This window comes from Equus asinus, chromosome 11 (assembly GCF_041296235.1).
Source record: "Equus asinus isolate D_3611 breed Donkey chromosome 11, EquAss-T2T_v2, whole genome shotgun sequence".
NCBI classification, from domain to species: Eukaryota; Metazoa; Chordata; class Mammalia; order Perissodactyla; family Equidae; genus Equus; species Equus asinus.
Window position 1 is genome coordinate 80,469,854 of NC_091800.1, and position 23,332 is coordinate 80,493,185.

The window sequence follows — 23,332 nt, forward strand, 5'->3', positions numbered from 1 at the left end:
TTGGCCAATCATGACTCTTGGAGATCCATATATATTTTAAAGACAATTTATCAATTTCGATTGAATTTTCATTTGTTATTGCACTGAATATATTGATTAGTTGGGAATCATTAAAATTTTCACAACAAGTGATTTTCCCTTTCATGGAATGTTATAACCCTCCTTTGGTCATCTTTAATTTCTCTGAAACATTCTTAAATTTTTGGTGTAAAAGTCTTGTCCGTTTGTATTAGGTCTATCTCTAGGCATTTTTCAAGTTTTGGTACTATAATAAATGTTATTTTCTTGGTGAAAATAGCAAGCAAATTTCATTTTCTAATTGTGGCTAATATAGAGAGAGACAATTTTGATTTTTTATATTCACCTTTTATCCATCAAACCTGCTAAATTCATATGTGAATATTAATTTAGATGGAGATTCTTGTGGATTTTCTGCATATGTTGCCATATACTGCAAATAATAACTTTTTTATTTTTCTCTTTTAAATTGGTAACTTCTTTACTTTTTTTCGTGCATCATTTCATGGGATAGGACTGTCGATAAACAAATGACTAGAAGTGACAGTAATAAGCTTCTTTGTCTCATTTCCAATCCCAGGAAAAAGCTTTCAATGTTTTATCATTAAGCAAGTTGTTTGCAGTAGCTATGCCACAGGTAGAATTACTTTTTATTAGATTAAGGAAGTTCTATTATATAACTATTTTTCAAAATTATTATTTTTAATAACGAATGGACATTGAATGCTATTCAATTTTTTTGGCATTTATTGAGATGCTCATATGACTTTTGTTTTACTTCTTAGTATTGTAAATTTCAAGAGTTGATCTTCTAAAATGAAGCCAAGCTTACAGTACTAGAATAAAGCTTATTTGGTTGAAACGTATTATCTGTTGAATGCATTGCTGTATTCAGTTTGTCAATATTTTGCTCAGAATTTTTGCATGTATTTTAATGAGAGAGAACAGCTTGTAATTTTCCTTTCTTTAAATATACTAGTTATGTCTTTAATATCAAGTTTATGCAGCCCTCTTAAAATGAAACAGTGTTCCCTTTTCTGTTATTTTCTGGAATAATTTGTATAACATTTGTTTATTTTGTATATCAACATTGGGAACAATAAGTCAAAGTTTTCTTTGTGGAAAGGTCTTTAGACATGGATTCAATTTCTTTTACAGAGAAAAATCTAGTTAGATTTTCTGTTTCTTATTGTGTTGGTTTTAGTGAGATGGTGGATTGTTCTCCACCTATTTCAGTATCCAAACTTAGTGGCTAATATCCTCTTCAGCTGTTTCAATAGCAATATGATTGCTAATATCCTCTTCCCTGTTTCATGTCTGTAAGGTCTGTAGTGATGTCATAGTTCTGATATTGGTAGTGTTGCCTTTCCTCTTGTTTCTTCAGTCAGTTTTGTTATGTTATGCTCTATCTTATTAGATTTTTCAAAAGATCACCTTTTAGCTTTTGTTTTATATCCCATTAGTTTCTGCTCTTATCTTGATTATTTTTTGTGCATAATTTGATATATTTTGATGAGCTCCTTGAAATGGATACTTAGATCATTAACTATTAGCCTTTATTCTTTTCTAACATGCATTTCAGCTGATAATTTTCATACCACATATAGCTTTAGTTGCATCTCACAAATTATGATATGGTGTAATCAAAATATTTTCTCATTTGCATTATGATTCCTTCTTTGGCTCCTAAGTTATTTGCAGATGCATGAGTTCCAAACATTAGGTGATTTTCTATGTATCCATTATTTATTTCTATTTTAATTCTACCATCATCAGAGAATATATTCTCTGTGACTCAAATCCTTTAAACATAGTGAAACTAGCTTGTGTTCAATTTCAAAGAATGTACATTCTGCAGTTGTTGGTAACAATGTTCTGTATAAATAAATTGGTCAACTTGGTAATTATTTATTTCAAAATATCATCTGCTTATTTCATGAGTTACTAAGAAAAAATTGTTAAAAATTTCTCACTATCATTGTGAATTCATCCTTTTCTCCTTAACAGCTGTGTTTTTTTTTTTCCATACATTTTGTGATAGATTTTAGTTTCACAGAAATTTAGAATTGCTGTATCTTCCTGATTGTTTTGTCCTTTTTGTGACTGGTATTGCTTATTAGCTTAAAGTATATTTTCTATGAATTGAGTATCGCTAAACTAACTTTTTTGCTATTATTGTTTGTATGTATATCTTGCTTCATTTTTTAACTTTTAAATTTTATTAGTCTTCATATTTAAAGTTTTTCTCTTTAAAGCGGCACATAGTTAGTATTTTAATCCAGTTCATAATCTTTGTGTTTTAATTAGAGTATCTATTGGCTTTACATTTGATGTAGTTGGGTTTACATCTATCATTTTATTATTTGATATCTATTTGTTCCGTCTGTTCTTTGTGCTTTTGTATCTCATTACTGGTCATTTTTTAATTAAAACAGTATCCTTGTTTGCTCTCTGTGCTTAATTAACTTTTCAGTTATGCATTTTATTATTATTCTGTAGCAACATAGAACTCAATACCCTATTTACTTCCTCCAGTATATTTTCCCATGTATTTTAATTTTGTATTTTATATTCAGACTGGTTCTCACAATACCCCTTTAAGATAGATTCTTAGAATGCAATCATTTCACTTGTTATGTGTTCAATGGAACAAGCCTATTGGTTTTATTTTATTTGACATTGACTCTTCTATTTCTTTGTTAACAAGCTTTTAAAACAATTATCAAAATACTAAAGTATGGTTTTTACTTATTCTCTCTATTTTCACAGTGATTTTTAATTTTAAAAGTGCTATCTATATGGTTCAATAACTATTGATATCCTTTTCTTTTAACAGACTTTTATTGGGGATATCCTCTTGCTTGTTAACCCATTCAAAGAGCTTCCAATTTATTCTACTATGGTGAGTATAAAATTTAAAATACTGCTTAATAATGTACAGTAACATTCACCAGACATACTTATTTGTATCAAATGACTGATTAAGAAGAAAAAACAAAACAAAAGGTAAGGTCAAACTTTTCAGGAAATTCTAACTGGAGTTTGTATAATAATGACTCAGATTTGTCTTGAGGCAGCACTGAAAAGGGAAGTTATTTCATCAGGAGGTTCCTTTGCACTTATAATATGTACTTGCTCTGTAATTGTAGTCACTTAGACAGACTTCTAAAATTAAGTAATATATTGCAGTGTTTTCCATGCATTCTTGAGTAATTCAAGATCAGTTGGTTTAGAGTCCTTGTTTGAACATCATGATCTCTTATGGAGATCTATGATGTTAAAGCAATGGGAATAAGAAAGGATAATATGGAATTTATACATTTTCCCAAATAACTTGCCAGTTTTAATCATGAGACTGTCAAAATTAAAAGAGAAATTGCTTTTGGAAAAATTATTTCAGGCAACTGAATAATTTTTCTTTCTTGTACTTTTCTTTGTGGGGTTTTTTGTTTTTTGTTTTTCTGCTGAGAAAGATTCGCTCTGAGCTAATATCTGCTGCCAATCTTCCTCTTTTGGCTTGAGGAAGATTGTCCCTGAGCTAATATCTGTGCCAGTCTTCCTCTATTTTGTATGTGGGTCCCCACCACAGCATGGCTGATGGGAGGTGTAAGTCTGCACCTGGGATCTGAACCCGTGAACCTGGGATGCCAAAGCAGAGTGCAATGAACTTAATCACTACACCATGGGGCCAGCCCCTTTTTTAGTTTTTAGTATCAAAATTATGCTGGACCCATAAAAGGAATTGGAAAATATTTAAATTCTGGACTTAATTTTTTGACATATAGGACTGGTCATATTTTTTATTTCTTCTTTTGTCAGTTTTTAATAGCTGTGTTTTTCAAGAATTCTCTTCATTATATTTAATTTTCAAAAGATTTTGGCATAAAATTATTCATAATGCTATTTATCTTTTTAATGTTTGTGTAATTTTGAGTGATTTCTTTCTATTCCATATGTTGATAATTTGTGACTTCTCTGACTTTTTAAAATCAGTTTGCTAGGAATTTTTAATTATATTAGTCTTTTCAAAGAAAAGAATCTTGATTTTTTATTTTTTTCTATTGTATATTTATTCTCTATACAATTGATTTCTGCTTTTTATTTTTATTGTTTTCTTCTTTCTACCTTCTTTGAGTTTGATTTGATAGTTAAGTTGTATAGTTATATCATTGATTTTATGTCCTCCTTTTATAAATAAGTATTTGAGGACTTTTATTTTGCTTTAAACACAGCTTTACTTAATTCTGCATCTTTGATATTTCACACTTTCTTTAGGTATTTTCTTTTCTGTTGTGATTTCTTCTTTGCTGTATGAATTCTATGAAAACATAAACAATTTTTTTCTATATTCTACACTTGTTTCTCTTTGATCTGCAGTCTGCATATACTGGCTGACCAGGTTACTAATTCTCTCTTCTGTTGTTTTGACTCTGCAGATAAAACTGTCTATTAAATTGCTGATTTCAGTTATGTTATTTTTTCAATATTAAAATTTCCATTTTATACTAAGAGATTCTAGTTCTTTGGTGAAATTCTTTGTCTTGCCACCTAATTTCTTGAATATGGTAATGATTTATTTTTAAATGTGCCTGATAACTCTAATAAGAATATTATTATTATCAATCTAATCACTCTAATACTAGAAAATCATAATTCTAATCTAGCCTAATGATAATATCTAATATCTGGGTCTGTTTTTAGTATGTGTGTTTTGGTCAATTGGTTTTCCATTATGTGGACATATTTACTGACATTTCTGGAAAATGTTGATTGAATATCAAACCTCTTATATAAAAAACTATAGAAGCTAGGATAGTGTTATTTTCTTCCAAAGAAGTTTTGATTTTTTTCGCCTGGTGGGTGCATAAACTGTAGGCAGATCACGTTGACTCAGTTAAGGCCCCTTTGCTTTGTATTTGTCTTGTGCATAAGGTGTGCGCCTCATATAGGTCTCAAATGAGAAGCTGGGATGATGTCCATCTAGGCTTTCCTCTGTTACTGAGCCTTGACCTTGAATTTGTGTCTCCCCAGCAGTGTGAGCCTGCTAAAATCTCCGCTTAGCTTTTCAGACACTTACATTTATTTTCCATGAGGCCTCTGAGTTTTACTCAGCAAAGTGACAATGTATGGTGGGAAAGAGTACGGGGAGGAGCTTCTTGGTTAGATGTCTTTGACACTCTCCAAGACCTTGATCCACGAAGTCCTAGCTGCTTTGGTGATTTTCAGAGGCCCCTAATTAGGTGTTTAATTTGTATTTTATCCAGCTTTTATGGTTGTTCGTGGTGAGATAGTCTGATACCAGTTACTTCATTATAGCTATATGATAAAATAGGCCATACCTATTTTTATTGCATTGGTGTCAGACAATCATTTAGCTTCAGTGTCTAAGCTTGGTTGAAATTCTATGTCCCTTATTGTTTAATTCAATATGTATCTTTCAGAGAGGGGGGAACATATGCTATTTAGAGTTAACTACTGATGAATTGTTCCTGGCTTATATTACAGTGTCACATTGGATGGTAGAGTTAACAAGAATCTTATGGTGAGGCAAAAGTCAGTTGTAAATAACTGAGTAAAAATATAGGGGCTGGCTCAGTGGCGCAGTGGTTAAGTTCACACACTCTGCTTCTCAGCAGCCCGGGGTTCACCGGTTCAGATCCCGGGTGTGGACATGGCATCAGTTGGCACACCATGCTATGGTAGGTGTCCCACATATAAAGTAGAGGAAGATGAGCACGGATGTTAGCTCAGGGCCAGGCTTCCTCAGCAAAAAGAGGAGGACTGGCCGTAGTTAGCTCAGGGCTAATCTTCCTCAAAAAAAAAAATATATATATATATACATATATAATTACTATTTAAATGCTTCTATGGATCTGGAGGTCAAATTATATGTATTAGGGAAAATGTAACACAATAAATTGCTATAGTATGGCATTACCTATCATATGAAATTGTATCTTGTAATGGAAAACACCTGTTATTTTGTGGTTTGTTTTTAGGGTGTCAACAGTATGGCAGTTTTATGGCTTCAAATAATATGTTGTATTTGCACTTCTTTCAGAAATACATGTTAGAGATAAGGAGAGAAACATTAAGAGACATATTTCTTTATTAATGTAGAAATAAGATAGAATGCATTGAGATTTTTGCCAGAACAGTTCATTAAAACAAAATGGTGAATGCAACACATAAATTATGTGTATCATCCTTTATATCCATCATTTCCAACTGACTCTGGCATAGAATTTATGAGGAAAATAAATATATTTAGGTAAAATATGCAGTGATGTAAAACTTACAATCAAATTACCCACTTTTTACACATCATAGTGAAATTGTACAGTGTCTGGTGCTTTTGGAATTCACATCCATTGTGTAGAATCAAATAGTTTGTACTTTCCTGATCTACAAGTAATAAACCATAAAATTATAGTTAAGTAGATACAAGGACTTAATTTTTAGGTTGAATTAGAAGGCATCCTCTGTAGCAATATTTGTACCTTGTAATTCTAAATCAGGTACTCATGTACTGAACCACATTAAAATTATCTCATCGTCCTAGGATACACAAGAGAAAGTTTCATTTCCTTTTGTGTGTCTATTGATTATAATTATATGTATGTTTATTATTTTAAGTGATAAATTTTGTTCAAATAATTTGGTTTCATACCGTGTTGATTAGTTTAATAAAAGAAGAAGATAGAACATTGAGCATATTCATATCCATAAAGATTTTACAGACTTGGAGAATGACTTCTGTGTTTCGTGTTAAAAAGAAAAACTCCACATGCACCATCTGTGTCTCGCTTTTATTTTGTGACCATTAACTGAGTTATATTAAGCCTTTGCATAATATTCATTTTTTATTTCTAGCAGGTCATTAATCACGGATGTAGAACAGCCTTTGTGGCAAACTTCATTCTGAGACTAATATAAACACATGACAGCAAGCAGCCCCATCCGTTAGATAGCTCACTGCCCTAAGCAGTGTTGATCTGATGCTAACAAGCGCTGAGGAGAAGTGGCACTTAGTGGGCCAGGAGGCAGACAGTTCTAAATGAGGTATAACGAAAGGGAAGGGTTCATTATGGTGCTGCCCACTTATGTTGAAGGCAAGTAACATCACTCATTTTAAACATGAACAGGTGGAGGAAAAGGAGAAAATAGAAAAGTAGCCAGATCTTTCTGAATAGGCTTTAGGAAAAAAAGTAAACTTATAATCAGAAACAAGAATGCTTCATCAAATCAACAAACATTAGTTGAGTCTATTAAATACAATATGTTGCATTCAATATTTAGGGATGCTAAGTAGGAGTCTCCTTGTACTTAAGAACTGCATAGACATTCTAGAGACACGACATAAATAATGGCGAAAAAGTAATCACAAACTTCACGTGTACCTGAGGACAGTGAAATAGCAGGATTGAGGGCACACTATTAATTGACAAGTCAGGAGGTTAGAGTGAAGGAGATTGTATCAGGATAAGAAAGGCATTTCAGTCTTGAAGAATGAGTAAGACTCTGCAGAGGGGACAGGGGGTGTATTTTGGAAAATTGTCTGGAGCCACATTATAGAGATGAAAACATATAAGACCATTTAGAGGAATGCACAGACCAATTTGGTAAGAGCAAGAAGTTAAAAAAGTTGAATGCATGAAATCTGATTTAGGCCTAGATTATAAAGCTAAATTAGAGAATTTGGATTTTATTTGTAGAAAATACAAACAGTGTTTATAAGTCGCCTGCCATCAGTTTCAGAAAAAGACACATTTAGTCAAGAAGACTAGTTAGGTATATACTGAATCAATCCAAGAGGAAGGTTATCAGGGCCTAATATGGAGTGGGCAGAAAGAGAAGAAATTGAGTGAGTCTATGAAAAGACAATAAGAAGTATCTATAGAGTAATTTTATTTGAGGACTGAAGTAAGAGGAGAAGGTCAATTGAAGACACAGGTTTTGAATTTGTGAGTGTGGGAGAGTAAGGGTATCTATAGCAAAAAAGAAAATGAGAAAAAAGAAATTCATGAGGAAAAGTCAGGTTCAGGTGAACATATGAAGTTTGGGGAAGTTGAATTAAAATAATGTTTGGATTCTATATTGGGTACAAGATTAGGAATAATTCACATAGATATTTCCTTTTGTAAGATTACTTAGGATTCACACTATTTTTAAGGAATGAGGTAGAAAATAATAGAAAACAAAGATCATGATAGGAGAAGGGGAGGTGGGAGACAGCAATGACAGGGAAGATGGCGGCCACCAGAACCAGGTCTAACGCATTGGTGAAGTCGTGATGAGAAAGAACGAACGTCTTAGATGTTTGTATCATTGTGGAAACCAATAAATGAGTAAATGTCGTGAGAGTAGACACTTCAGCAATAAATATGCATTGGCCCCTCGCACATCAATATCGAAAGCTTTCTCAGATCTTATTGCTACCTTTTCTGTGGAGTTCACAAACCAAAGATGGATCATCGTGAAATCTCAATGTGCAAAATGATGACACCGTTCAGGATAAAATACCTGGGGATAATTTCTCACAATTATATTTTTGAGTACACACGATACAAAACAGATCAGTACTCGTTCTCTTTTCCTCCTCTGTTTGTCAGTGCGATTGAGCTGTCCCACTGTGTAATCTGGTATCTAGTGTGAGATGCCAGGCTTAGGGCTGTGTTTGATTTCAGATTCCACTTGCTGTTGGTCTCCTAATATTCCCATTTCTAGGCATGTTCGAGTTTGGCAAGCAGCTAGAGTGGCTGCACAGGGCTTACTATGGATGAGCGGGCCTGGGAAGGAAGATCAGTAGTTGGCGTTGTTTAGGGTTTATTACAGGGCAAGCCTGGGGCAAAGGGCTTTACACATAAATGTGATCTATTCATCACATTTGATCTCAAAAGGCAACCCGCTCCATATAAGAATTACCATTTCCACTTTGAAGATGGATAAACTGAGACTCAAGGGGATTAAATAAGCTTTTCAAAGACTTGCGTGATTGGCAGAGACCAAATTTAAATCCAAGTCATGTAACTCCAGAGCAAATGCAGGACAGGCTACCCTCAGCAACGCAAATGCTGAGCCCAGAGACACATATTTTTTAAATTATATTTGATCTTTTGCAAAAACAAACACACTTTTTTCAGAATATGCCACCTTATATATATCTATAAATAATGAGTGGAAAATCTAATCAGGCAAGTAGAGTGACATATTCATAGTATAGTGTGAAACCCACAGCCCGTGCCAAGTCAAGCCATTGGTGTCAGGGAGGTTCCAAGGGTTCCCAGGATCCTGACACTGGGGCGTGTGAATGGCCCTCTCAGAAGCTGTGGAACCACGTGATTGGCTTCAGAAATCAGGATGTAGCAGGATCCTGTTATCTCTTGGCAGTTTATTTAGAAGTATCACACACAGTGGAAAAAACAAGGGAAGTGAGCCATAGAGAAGGACCTTATCCATTCGAACCAGAGTCCAGCAAAGAGCGATAACCCCAAATGAGGCTGAGGAGATGCCATCTCATCCATGAGCTAAAACAGAGCACTTAAAATTCCCACTGACCAGAATCCTCCTGTTGCCAAATGATGCAGATGGGGAGAGAATGGTGAAGTAGAGAGAGAAGGCATGTGCAAATGAGAATGTGCAATAATACTGATAATGATAATGATAAGCAATATAAAAGATAGCTTGTCAGTAACTCAGAAAACTAGGACTGCATAAGTGAAAATCTTCAAAGTTCGATAGAAATAATTAAATGGGAAATACATTATTAATATTATGTCACATTTACATTACTTATAAAGCATCGAGTCAGCACCAAGCAAAGTATTACCAGGTGGTAGCAATGAAATATTCTACAATATACACTCAACTGCACGTGAAAAGGAGATTTAAAGAAAAGGAAGCTGAAAAAGGTCTTTAGTTTCAACATCATGAACAAACTTTATTTAGATACTCAAGATCCATCACACCTAATCTCTAGAAAAAATTCCCCTAAAGAGAATATGTAACCCCAAACAGGTTTGAGACAGAGTAGGATTCATCTCCACTCCTGGGTCTCTGGTCTCTCTTTGTCTGTAACATCTAATGAAATCTCCAGCAGGATTTTACAAGGCAGGTTGAGTTTAAAAGCATTGTGTCAAACTATGTTAGGTACATGTTAGACCTGGAAAGAAGTGAAAGAGTGCAAGTTTAAAATAAAACAGAAATTTGTCCTACAAGAGAAAAGAGCTGGGCTAAAACTCCCTGTTGGTTTAGGAATTATAATGGATACATCACTATTATTAATTATTTTTAATATTTATTTTTAATTTTTGAATAATTAAAAATACAAAAATTGCAAGTATGTATGGATTTATCTGGTTACTAGAGAGTTTCTGCATCTTTTTTTCATATTTATTGGCCATTCTTTTCCACTTATATTATTTGCCCAATCTTTTATTTTATTTCCAGTTTTTCTCATTGATTTGTAGGAGTCATTTATAAAATACTAATAATTTATTGATTATACACACAGCTTATTCTCTCTGTCTTTGCTTGACTTTTTGTTTTATTATTACATGTCTGGCGTTTGTGGATGAACAGGAGTTAAGGTTAATGTTGTGAGACTGAGCCATCATTCCCATTATAGTTTGTGTTCGTGAGCCATATTTCCTTACGTCAATCATGAGAGGATCATTGTGGTACGTGTGTAAATGTTTTAAGCTTTGCCGTGGGTATTTGGGATGTAACTCCTCTGGAACTCATTGCTACACATGGCACGAGACAGAGGGCAGCGTTTGTCTCCTTTACAAACAGATCTTCAGTTCTCTTGACACCATCCTTTACTACCGATGCAGCAGTGACACGGCACCTGCCATACACCAATCCCCACGCCTGTGTGGGCTTAAGTTAGTTCTCTGGTCTGTTCCAGTGAGCTCGTTTCCTAGTCTCTGCACCAGAACCACAGTGTTAATGATTGTGGCTCTTTGAAGTTTTTATGGAGATATAATGCGTAGAGGAAAGTGCTCCTTTCTAAGTGTATAGTTGGGTACGTTTTCACGAGAACTCAGATGCAGAACATTACCAGCATTCCAGAAGCCCCATTCTTGCTCCTTTCCAATCACTAACACTTTGTCCAAAGTACCACCAACCTGACGTCTAACAGCGTCAACTGGTTTTACCTGTTTTTATACTTTATGTAAATGGAATCTTATAGTATGTTCCCTTATGTGTCTGATAGGTTCCACTCAATATTACATCTGTGAAATTTATCCAACTATTTATTGTCGGTGTAGATTATTTATTCTACTTTTAAAAATTCTTGCCCTTATTTTAAATAACTGCAAACTTATGGAAAGTTTGCAGATAAATACAAACGACTTTTCCTCAACCATTTTCAGATAACTTGCTGGCATGTGGTCCCATCAACCTTGAATACATGTGTTGTGCATTTCCTACAAACAAAGGCATTCTCCTGTGTAACCTCCATAAAACCATCAAAATCAGGAAATTACTACTGCTACACTGCTGTTGTGTCATCAAGAGGCCTCCTTCAAGTCTTTCCCACTGCCCCAATCATGCCCAGATAGCCAAAGATCAAGGCCACCATCACACGCTGTGTGTGTTGAACCACCAGGTCTTTCCTCTTCAGTCTGGAGCAGGTCCTCAATCTTCTCTTGAGCTTCTCAACCTGGACATCTTTGAAGATACACGCCAGTTATTTTGTAAAATAAAAATTAAGTTTTTCTGATATTTCTTCATGACTCAGAAGTCTTCCTATCATTTAGTTTTTATCGTAATGTAATCGAATTCACTAGAAACTCAAAAGGACTAAAAATACTGGCACTCAGTCACCATAGCAATCACCATAAATGACTGTATCACTAAAATCAAGTTAATTAAATTTGTCTTAGTGAGGAATTTGTAAATGCATAGGCATTTTAGCTGCAATGGCCTTGTCTTCACATTAAAAATCCTTGCTATCTTGCATTACTGGAATTAAATGTTGCTGAGAGAAAGTGTATTTGATGTAAATGACCACAGTTTCAGCTTACTATGGGTAACTGTTAAACTTGATTTTTGTGAGTCGCTTTTCGTAAAGACAGCGGAATAATTTAAAGCCTGTGAACCAAGTCACAAAGGATCAGATGTATGCTGCCATTTTGTCATTAGGAATGCTTAAAACGTGCTGAGCAAGGCATAATGTTTACAATGTTTTAAAGTTACAAGTGAGGTCCAAAGTTAGAGATTTGTTTGCTTTCGTGTATTGGAAATAAGTCTGTTGCATCACGAGGTAAAGGATCGTGAACCTTTTCACAGGAACTTGTCTTCCTGCTTCGTCCTCTTTCAGGTCTCCCAGCTGTACCTCAGCAGCACCGGGCAGCCGAGCGCCTCTCTGCCACCTCACATCTTCTCCTGCGCCGAGAGAGCCTTTCACCAACTTTACCAGGAGCAGCGACCCCAGTGCTTTATCCTCAGGTGAACCCACCCGCCCCTCACCCCATCTCAGATGCTCAGCTTTGCCCTGGGGCTTGGTGTTTCTTATGGTTTACGCTTATTTACTTCCTCAGCAGTTTGCAGTCCAGGATGTCTTTGCAATAAGTACGTTTGACTCCTTACAAAGAAGAAGCATCTTTGTTATTAGAAATAGCCCCAGGTGTGGCTGGATCAATAGCAACAAACTTAACCTGAAACTCAATTCATTTTGAAGATTTACAACTTAGAACCAGAGTGTTTTTGCTTTCAAACAGAAAACACGGGGAAAGCAAGGCACCGCATGTTGGTGAATCTCTACCTTAGTTCTCCAAAAGGTGGTGCTGCCCCGAATATAGCTTACCACCTTGCAAATGCGTTTTCCCACCTGCTTCCGGGTACTTACGTTTGCTCGGATTTCAACAAAATTATACATCCTAAGTAATTTTTTATTAAAATATAATGGTAACACTAGCTCATAAATATCAAGATGCTCAGGAGAATGATTTACCTTGGAGCAAAAATTCTTCACACCTAAAAGTAAAGTGTGCCTCAAGACGTGGAGGTGAAACGTGATGATGTATTGACAGAGGAGTAAAGAAATTTTTAGGTGTTAAAATAAGATCTGCATTGAGAATTATGTTTTAGATTAGGCCAAACCTCAGCAAGAGGGAGACTTCTACAAATACTCATGGCTTTGCTTTAGGTGTCATCAGTAGCGTTGGTTGAAAAGGGTCTGTGTTAATAAAGCATTGCGTAAATCCAGTCGATGTGAAATGAAAGCGTGTGAGGACGGAAGTCTGGATTGAATCCGAGGACGCTTCCATAAGCACTTGTTTATATACTTCTGCATTGTCGATTTCATCAGAAATTCTGGGAGGGTCAGACCGATGGGTCACACACTGCAGTGCTCTAATTTTCAAAGTAGTGTGCAACTTTTCACACTTGTTCAGAAGTGCCCCAGGGGCAAGAGAGGCATGGTGTGGGGGATGGGGGGAGTAGCCCCTCCTATGCTTGAATCTAGCAACTCTATTTTTATCTGCTTTATCTATTGAGTTTTCTGGCCTGACTTTGATAAAAAAGAGAAACCCTTTTTTAACTGTAAGATTATGGGGTGTGTGTACAATAGTAACAACTAATATTTATTGAGGACTAAGTGCCAGGAGCTCCACTAGGTGCTTTCCATGTATTATCTTATTCTTTGCTTTAGCAACCTTGTAAGGCAGGTATTATTATTGATGTTAGTATTATTGTCACCATTATTTATATCAGTATTAGAAGAGTTAACTAATTAGTCCAGGGTCTCATGATTAGTAAACAGGGAATCTGGGCTTTGAGCTCAATAGTGTGAATTAGTAAATGGTGACTAATTAGTCTAAGGTCTAATAGATGGTGTATCTGGGATATGAGTCCTTTCGTCTGGCTTCTGAGCCTGAGTGAGGCTGAGCCACTTTCATAGCCAGATACCAGTGCATAGCTAGCCTCCTGCTGCTAACCTAACCTTTCCACAGCCCATCCCTACCTTCCCTAAAATGAAGGTCACAGATCCATGGATTTACCTAAATTCTTATTGAATTCACTTGATTCTAAAGCAGACCACTCCAGCTGTTGCTCATGGCTTGTGAAAGACATCGCTCCTTAGCAAAGCTCAGAGGAGCCAATGGATCCATTTCCTTGGGGAATCTCCCTATTATAGAGTTCACAATGTCTAGCAAGTTCTGTCAGTAAAGAAATCTGTTTATCTTTGTTTAACCCTACGATTTCTATGTGTATTTGCTCATGGAATTATTTTTCCAGTGAGACTTGTTAGTATTCTGCAGAGCTAGTATCCCTTTGGGACATTTTATAAGGCTAAAATTGCCATGTGTCAACCTCTTATTCTGAGAAAAAGAATTCTTCGTTCAAGTTTCAAGAGAGTATCCCCTGGTCCTGGCCTTCAGAATCAAAGAACAAATCTGTGACCATAAGGATTTCTTTTCAGTCATTCTCTTTTTTTCTTTCAGGATTGGTGTTTTCATTAGCTTCTCTACTTGCTTGGTTGTCTTGACTAAGATTAGACTTTCCCCATTTATCATTAAAATTAACAAATTTAAAATTCAATTAAATACATTGTCTAAAGATCACTTATGGAGTGTCTGTTGTATCCCATAAGTAGCATTTACAAAGGATAGTTTTTAGGATTGGAGATCAAAACTCAAATATTCCTGGAATAGATGTCCTATAACTTAGTACTAGGTCAAGAAAATTTTATTTCCAAATTTTAATTTTATTTCTCACTTTCCTGATAATTTTAGGCCCCAGTAGCACAGTAGGCCTCATCTTGAGCAATAGTCTTTAATAATTTTCAGACCTTTGTCCCAGGCTATGCCTGAGAGTTTGGAGTCTACCGTAATCTATCTTACTTTTAATTTCCTGAAAGCCTTGATAGATGGTTTTAATTAATTGTTTGAGCATGTATGCCAAATATTCATTATCCTAACTGTATTCTGAGCAAACCTAAATTAATGTTATATGCTGAACACACAAGTAACTTGTGAAATAAGCAGCATAGGGTCTGCCTCTGTTGTGTACAGATTTAGCAGACAAGGCTGTTCAAATAAGCTTCGAAATATAGGTTCATGATTGTCACAGCCCGGAATCCTTGGTCAGTTTCTAGTCTAATCATAGACTTGGATTTTCAGATCAAGGAATGTTTCTTGAACAAGTTGAACTAAGATTTTTAGTTTTAACCTGATATCCCTATGGAGCCAAGCCTATCATAGCCCACCTTTTCTTTTATTTTATTTTCTTGTATTTTCTCAAGGTTTATATGAAATATGGCCATTTTGAGATTTTATGAGATGGTTAAAATGCATGTGATTTTAGCTAGCTAAGAGAGTTGATCGTTGTCCCTACCCCCACATCTGGCAATCAAGTAAGTACAATGATAGGGAGAAGAGAGAGGGGCTCACCTGACCACCCAGTCAGGCCCATTGACCTCGCGTGCCTCTGGGTTTCCACCCCTGCAGAGACTGTGTCAGCCACATTCAGCACTCTAGACTCCCCACCTATTTCAGGCTGCTCGGTGGATGCTCAGGAAACCTTGGATGAGTGTTTAGCATTGGATAAATGCTGCCTTCTATACTAGCCCTGTCCTAGGATCAGCTCAACGCTCACCTTATCCAGAAGTCTTCCCTGGTTCTCTCCAGGAGATGCAACTGCTCCTTCACCTGTGGGCACATTGCTGGCTGTGTCCCATGTCACTGTAGTTATGTGTTATGTATGTACTTAGTGTTTACTGTAGACTATGCCCAATGGATGGCACAGGGGGCGGTATCTTTTCACCTCTGTACCCCCAAAGCCTCACATAGATTCTGGCACACAGTAGGCCCACTGTAACTTTCCTGTGAGAGAACGTGCAATATTTTCAAAAGGAAAATGGTATTTTCAAGATCGATCCCTGAATGAATCCAAGCAAAATCTCTATAAAAACAAGAGTTCATGAAACATCAAATTATTTCGCTGGGTAGTAGAATTTTTGTAACAACAAATATAATGGTAGAAATTAAATTTCCATTATGAAAGATCTAGATTGTTTCTGCCCTAAAATTAGGTTAAAAGAAAAGGTCTTTGAACTGAGAAAAGGAGCTGCTTGTTGTGTGTGGGTCGCTGTCACCTGCTCGCCCGAGGCTGCTTGCTGGTGGTTCTGAAAGTAGTTAAATGTTTATGGTCAGCCCAGATGAGAGGAATACAAGCATCATTAACAACTTGACACTTGAATGACAGAATTAAATTTCAGCTCTTCTTTTCTGGCAAATACCCTTTAATCACATTTATTAGAATAAATGTTCAAGGGAGAAACTCAAGAGAGCACTAGTAAAGGGCTTTATATATTTTTTAAATGTTTTAGCTATTAGATGAATAAAGACTGTTTTTATGAATATTCCAACTGAATGCAGTAAAAACTTTATTTTATCTCAGACCACTTTGGTATGGTAATTATTGTACTAGAATTTTATGTTAACCCTATATTGTGGAGTGTCAGGAATACAATATAGTTATTTATAGAAATTAGACAAGTTATAAAGTATGCCTGGGAAATATAAAAAATGTTGTCATTAGAAATAGCAAGTTTAGTTAGTACTTGTTCCTAGATTTGAGGAAAATGGAAAACATGGGATGTCAGATCTGACAGCACCCTCCAGAGGGATCAGGCCATTTTAGGATCGGCTGCATGCCAGGCCCTCTGCTCCCCTAGTCACAGCTGACCATCCTACCCACTTAGTTTTAACAGCTGCGTGCTTTATGTTCCTTTCGGAGAAAAGGGAAGGAAAGTTCAAAACGATGTAATCACTTTTCCAAGGAAGACATAGTGTCTTTCCTGGAAGGCAGAGAAAGATTTAACAAGGCCAGGCCATGTGGCTCTAGGACACATGCCCCTCCACAGTAGATGGCTGTCACCTTGGGACCAGCTCACTTACTCTCACTTATGAAGCTGAAGACAAGTGGATAGTGTCTGTATATTCAGCCTAGCGCCTTTCTGCTGTAATCCACCCATATGCGTGGTTCTACAACGTGAGATACTGGATGGTGGAAGTTGCATCATATTCATTTGTGGTCCCAGCATCTAAGACACCATAGGGCACATGACATAGTGTATATTTACTAAAAATTTTGGATAAGTGAATCAAACGGAAGAGTTAAATGATACCATAAACTCATTCAAAGTTATGTCATTCCCTCACCGTCTCTGTGTCTGAGAAGTCTCTTTGGTTATTTAACTTTGTACTATATTCTCCAAAACAGTAAACTTGTGTTTTCTCCCTCTGTTTTCTTTTAGTGGAGAGAGAGGATCTGGAAAGTCTGAAGCCAGCAAACAAATAATCAGGCACCTCGCCTGCAGATCAGGCTCCAGCAGGCCTATATTTGATTCCAAATTTAAACATGTAAGTTTCTTCTTTGTCTTGGAAAATATGTTGAACCAAGAAAAACATAATTTACAAATAAATGGGGACATCATAATACACTATAATTTAACTATAAATTGGTAAAAATTGGGGGAAATAAAGAAAAAAGATTGAGGCCTGATACAAATTAATATTATTCCAGTGAAGTTTTATTTTCTTACATATATTTAAAAATATTTTGAACATAGTCTCTTTTTATATTCACTCAGAAGGGTTGGATTGAAAATATGCAATATAGTTAGAGATTTTTGTTCATGTAGAAAGTGCCACTTTGGTGTTTATATACACTTGGGGGGATTGGCCCAGCAATCAATTTTTGTGGGGATTATTGAGAGCTGATGATAAAATTTCAATGTATGTAAAACAATTGATAATGGTAATGTCATAAAGTAACCTTAACGACATTGATGAGCGGGTAATAAACTTTCAACCCCAAACCTGATTTTAAGTTATATTCTGTAACACTTGCGTTTATTTAAAGACACTTTATCTTGCTACTTTATCTTCCTAAAATACTGCCAGGATTCAAGGAGGAACCCAAAAGACTTATTAGCTGCTAAAATAAAGTTAAAAATTTTCATGCAATAAACTCCGAAATGTAACTCAAGGAAACACCTACAGGTTCTTGTCCATAGACTGATTGTCTCGTTTTCACATAGTCCCAGCAAATTTTGTTAACAGGTTTTTTCCAGGCCACAGCAGATTGAAAGAAGAAACTCAAGGATTTCTAGAAAACTCCACATGCAAGAGGGAACCCCTAGCGGCAGGGAACAGACAGCAAGATGATCAATAACCAATCAAGAAAATGGTCAGAACTCCAAAGTGTCTTGCTCTGGGAGCCTTTACCTACAGAGCTGACCCTCCACATTACAACATTTTTAGGAAGTCACTCCAGAATAATAGGACTTCATGATGATCGTTCTAAGCTTGAGACAAAATGAGACTCCTATGTACGCCCTGTTATTTTAGGGGACTTGGAGTCCTACTCTGCCCTTGCCTGTGCTCACTGGCCCCATGATTGTGTCCCATGTATATGCTGTCACTCCCCATCCTAATCTCATCCTCCTCTTCTTAAACTGCAGACCCACCTTTCCAACAGCCTTCCTGGCCATCCCACAGTGCACCTCAAAGACACCTCCAGAGTTTAATTCATTGTCTTCCTTCTCCCCAGTGTTCTCCTCCCAGGTGACCCATCACAATAAATGGCACAATCACTTCCTGATTTCCACAGCCAGGAATCTGGAATTCACTTTGACTCCAGCCTCTCTCTGTCCCCCACACAATTACAACATCCATCAATCCAGCTCTTTAGGATCCATCCGATTTTCTTCAGGCCCATGATCATCTCTATTGTTGAGACCATCATCTTCTGTCCTCAGATTTTCTTTAAGAGTCTCCTAATGTGTTTCCTTGCTTCCCCCACTCTTGATGGTCTCCCGATGCATGTACATGTAGCTGGTCTTGACTGACAGGTCAGCTCTCCTCCCCAGCTTCAATCAGAGCCCAGGTTCCTTCTAACTCATTGCTCTGTCATTCCCCAGGGCACTGTCCCCACCTGCATGGTAAGGCATCCACATTGTAACTGACAGGAAGGGAACAGGAAGCACGAGAGCAGGGAGAGGGTTTATCTTGTAAGGAGGACGTGCATCACTTATTTTCACAGTGACAGGCTTGGACTTCGTCACTTAGCTGTGCAGTTAGAACTTGTCTCTAACTAGGCAGCCATGTGCTCAGCTTCAGCTGTTGATTTTGGTGAACTATTAGCAGCTTGTATCATAACTCCATTGCTCAAAACCATTACATGACTTTCTTTCCCTTTAGATCAAGTTCAGTAAGTCAGCAGGGCCCGACATTCTTCAGGATGGTGTCATTTTCTTCTCCAGCCTTATAGAGTTACTTCCCTCTTCTCTTATTCTTGCTGAAGCCGCATTTGGACACATATCCCTCCCAAAGTGGGCCGTGAGGTCCTGTTCATTTATTAATTTATTCAACAATTACCTATTAAGTGGCTGCCTTGAATTCAGAGACACAGCTTAGTACCTACCATATGGTAAGGGGTCAATTTCTAGGTGGTAAATGAAGGAATAAATACCTGAATAAAACATTTATCAGTAGTTTAGCACACCTAGGAAATATTTAATTATTCACAAACCTAAATTAACTTACTCTAGTGTTATCAAGTAAATTTATTGTGGATAAACCATTTGTATGTAATCAGGACCCTGTAAATTTTGTGTTGTGTGTGTGTATGTGATGTGTACAACCAATATTGTCATTTTCTTGAATCTGTCTTACCGACCTTTAGTTAGACAATGGGAATTTCCCCTTCTCTCTCTTTTGTTTTTTTAAAATAATCATCATTTATTTTTTTGGTTGAAGTTAGGAAAGACATATTTGTTCAAAATTTTTAATTATTATCTCTCAGACCAAGAAACCATTAACCTTATGTGTCAAAAATTACGTTCAATTCCTCACACACACAAGAAGAATATAAGATTTGCTAACAATAAATCAACATGCTCTTGTATTCAAGAAAATGTTGTCCACATATATGTATCATTCTCTTGACAAGAAAAATGCATCGTACACATCTTAGATCATGTCATAGCAGTACACACTCTGGCTTGACATGTATTTCAAAGTGAGGTATTGCAAATATAACAATGCAGTCTCAAGTTTACACGGCCAGCCCCTCCGGAATCTTCCCTGTCCAGGCCTCACTGTACACACATTTGCAGAAAGACACCTGCATTTCATTCAGCAGTTGTATATTTAAAAGTATCTGATTGCATTGGAATAAGAACAGTTGCTATTATCTTAGAGCATTCCCAAACACAATGCCTTCTCAAAGCCCAGATGTTAAACATTTAGAAACCTATTGCACGATGACTATTGTGCTGTTTATATTTGGTTTTGTGTCATCTGCCCTTTTCGTCTCGAAGCTGCAGGGCAGAGTTATTTCTGTCATGGGAACATTCTGTCTATGGGAACATTCTGGAAATTTTAGTATCGGATTCCTCATTTAGAAATGAGAGGAACTTATTTTTAATTTATAGATTGTTATAAAAAACATTTTCTACTTTTGAGTAAGAAGCCCTTAAAAAATTAAATCTTAAATTTGCTCTGTGGATTCTCAAGCTTCTGCCTGATTCTGGAGATTTTTCTCTCTATGAAGAATGTATAATAAATCAATTCTGCCGCATATCTATGGCATCTTATGTGTTCATTAATAACTTTAACTCATAACCATTTATTAAGCTCAAACTATGTATCAAGTACCTGTGTAATTCTACAGCATAGCTCAAAATACTTTAACATTTTGGGTCAACTTGGGAAGAATAGCATAAATTATCTTCTTTGTTCAGATATTGTAATATACTGACTACTGGCACTTAAGGATTAGAGAATTTATGAAACAATACGGTCATAAAATAGACTCAGGTTGTATAATAGAATAGCAGGATCTATTGGCTTCATTGTAATGACAAAGAATAATAGCATCTACTGTAAATTATAGACTAAAACAATGATTTATTAAAATGATCCTTTAAGAGCAGGCTGTGTAATTTCTAAAATGCAATCTAGATTACTTTATGTAAATTGGCTTTGCATTTTAGCTTAAGTGAATTCATTCTAAGCTGCATTTCTTTGGATAAGATAGAGTTAACTCTTCCAAATTAATTAGCATTTGGGAATCAATATTATAACGTCAAGTAAAACTACTTCAATTCATTTGTTTTACTCATTTCTCATGGCAAATTGAGGATGTCATAAATAAGTGTTTTCTAGTCTCATGAAATAATTTTGCCCAGGTTTGAGTATGGCTTAAACTTAAACTTCACGTTAATTATGCTTTTTTGGGTTTCCCTTTAAATTATGATCTGCATGAATATCATTGTGTCCAAGACGTTCTTGAAAATTACCCAGCCACAGTTTTTGCACAGAGTCAAGTGTGTGTGTGGGCATTAAATACAAGCATTGGATAAACTTAGGAATCGATTGTAAATCTTTAAAACATCACAGAGGTTCAATGAAATTATGTACATTTAAGAGATGAGCCAATACTTCCTGCATGAAAGAAAAATCTGATTAAGGAGATGAGTAGAAAAGAATATTCTTGTTATATGGGACTATTTCGTAGAGAGCTTGAAGCTCAGTGCACGATGAGATGAAAGGAACCTCCGTTAGGTGGCCCTAAAAGGAGAGGAGCCAGTGAGCTGAATTAGAGTTGGTTCAAGATACTGACACAGGACACTGGCAGACACAGTGCAAGATGCTGCCACGCGGTGGCCTGCATGCTGTGCCCCACAAACACACGCTGGTTCTCCACCTGGGAAATGCTGGTTGAGGCTGGACCAAACAAGTTTGCCCTGGACGCTAGTATAGTGTGAGAGAAGAGCAGTCATTGGAGGTTACTCTGATCAGCAGTTACCAAAGAATCAACAGTGAAAGAATGGTGGAGACATAAGAAGGACATATTAGGATGGTCTTCCACAGAGAATCATGTAGAGGCTGAGGACTAGGCCCACTTTCCTTGTGGTCTACATCGACGGCATAAGTAAAGGTTTATCAATGAAAGATTATAATCTGGAGTGTGGGGAGCAGAAGACCAGAATGAAGAGGTTTGGGAGAAAGCTGGCCGTTTATAAGCTCCACGCTGCCATGGTGAGGGGTAGTTTCTCTCCAGGGCAGGGTGCACAGGGGAAGAGAAGGACATGTAGCCAGCATCTGGAAGGTGAGGTAGAGCCCAGCACTGAGCTCCAGGCATGATTTTTGGTAATTGTATGCAGGTGATACATGTAGTTTTAAGGGATGCACAGCTGTGAGGTTTCAGCGTGTTAACCTTTTCCTCAGATATGCTGTCTTAAAGGTCTGCGTGGTTTGCATTCGGCCTTTGCTTGGGCTTCAGATGTGCCTTCCACGGTGGGCAGATGGTTTGAATCCTCTCACTATAAATATTGCTTTTGTTTCCTGTACAATTTCAAAACAGCTAAGATCAGCTAAGAAGGCTGTTCTTTCTAATCCCTCTATTTGAATTTCAAACTGTGGAAGTAGGGGATTTTCCGTGGCAATAGGTTTATTGGAACAGAAAAGTCATGTTTTGGGAAAAAAAAATAAAAGGCTGCCTGGGACTTTTTACTCATTCTGGCCCAAATGAGTTTCAACTTTAAGGAACATTCAATTCCATTCAAATTACTGAAATAAACATTTATTGAGCAACTGCTTTCACAGAGCAGAATGATGAGGTCAACTTGATTAAGCCATTAGTTTTTGTTGAGGAGGCCACCGTATTTACTTTTAAAAAATACAAAAGGTTAATAAGACCATGATAATGGCACATAACTTTTAGTGGCATAACTATTAAAATTTTATAGAAAACACACCATACAATATGCATAGACAAAAAATCACGCCAGTAAAATTTGAATCAGTAAGTACTGAGGATGTATATACTTACATCTCTTTGCCTATATATTTATGGAAAGGGTTTTAGTTTACCACATTCTCATTATTGTATTCAGTCAAGGTGAACGGTGCAATCATAGTAAGTTTTGCGTTTCTCGATATTTCTCAACACATTGGTTGAGTGCCACCTATTGGCCAAGTGGCTAATTAAAGATAGAAGCCACTCTGGTTATTTCACTTTCATCAGTGAAATAACTTGAATTATGGACCAGCCAGCAGTGCACAATGAAAGAAAGCTTTGTGAGTATTTATATTTTGCTCAGTGGTTTTATTTTTATGCCATATTTGTCTTTATTGTTTTTCTAACAGTGAAAGCCCTACACTGCAGAGATTTAACACACCACTTCTGCAGAAAGGTTGCTTGGGCTCAAACCCCAGCTCCACTATTTACAAGCTCTGAACCTTGGGAAAGTTACCTCCTCTCTCAATTTCCTTTTCTGTAAAATGGAGAC

The 23,332-nt window shown here is 36.4% G+C and overlaps 1 protein-coding gene across 4 annotated transcripts in view; it reads left to right on the top strand.

The window, feature by feature from the left end:
- The window catches only part of MYO16 (myosin XVI), a 599,178-nt gene that overhangs the window by 295,848 nt on the left and 279,998 nt on the right, over nucleotides 1–23,332 (top strand). For all 4 annotated transcript variants that reach the window (XM_070520138.1, XM_070520137.1, XM_070520139.1 and 1 more), the window contains exons 12-14: nucleotides 2,855–2,920; nucleotides 12,347–12,474; nucleotides 17,288–17,393. In XM_070520138.1, coding sequence (XP_070376239.1) covers nucleotides 2,855–2,920; nucleotides 12,347–12,474; nucleotides 17,288–17,393 — 300 coding nt within the window. The remainder of the gene's footprint in view (nucleotides 1–2,854; nucleotides 2,921–12,346; nucleotides 12,475–17,287; nucleotides 17,394–23,332) is intronic.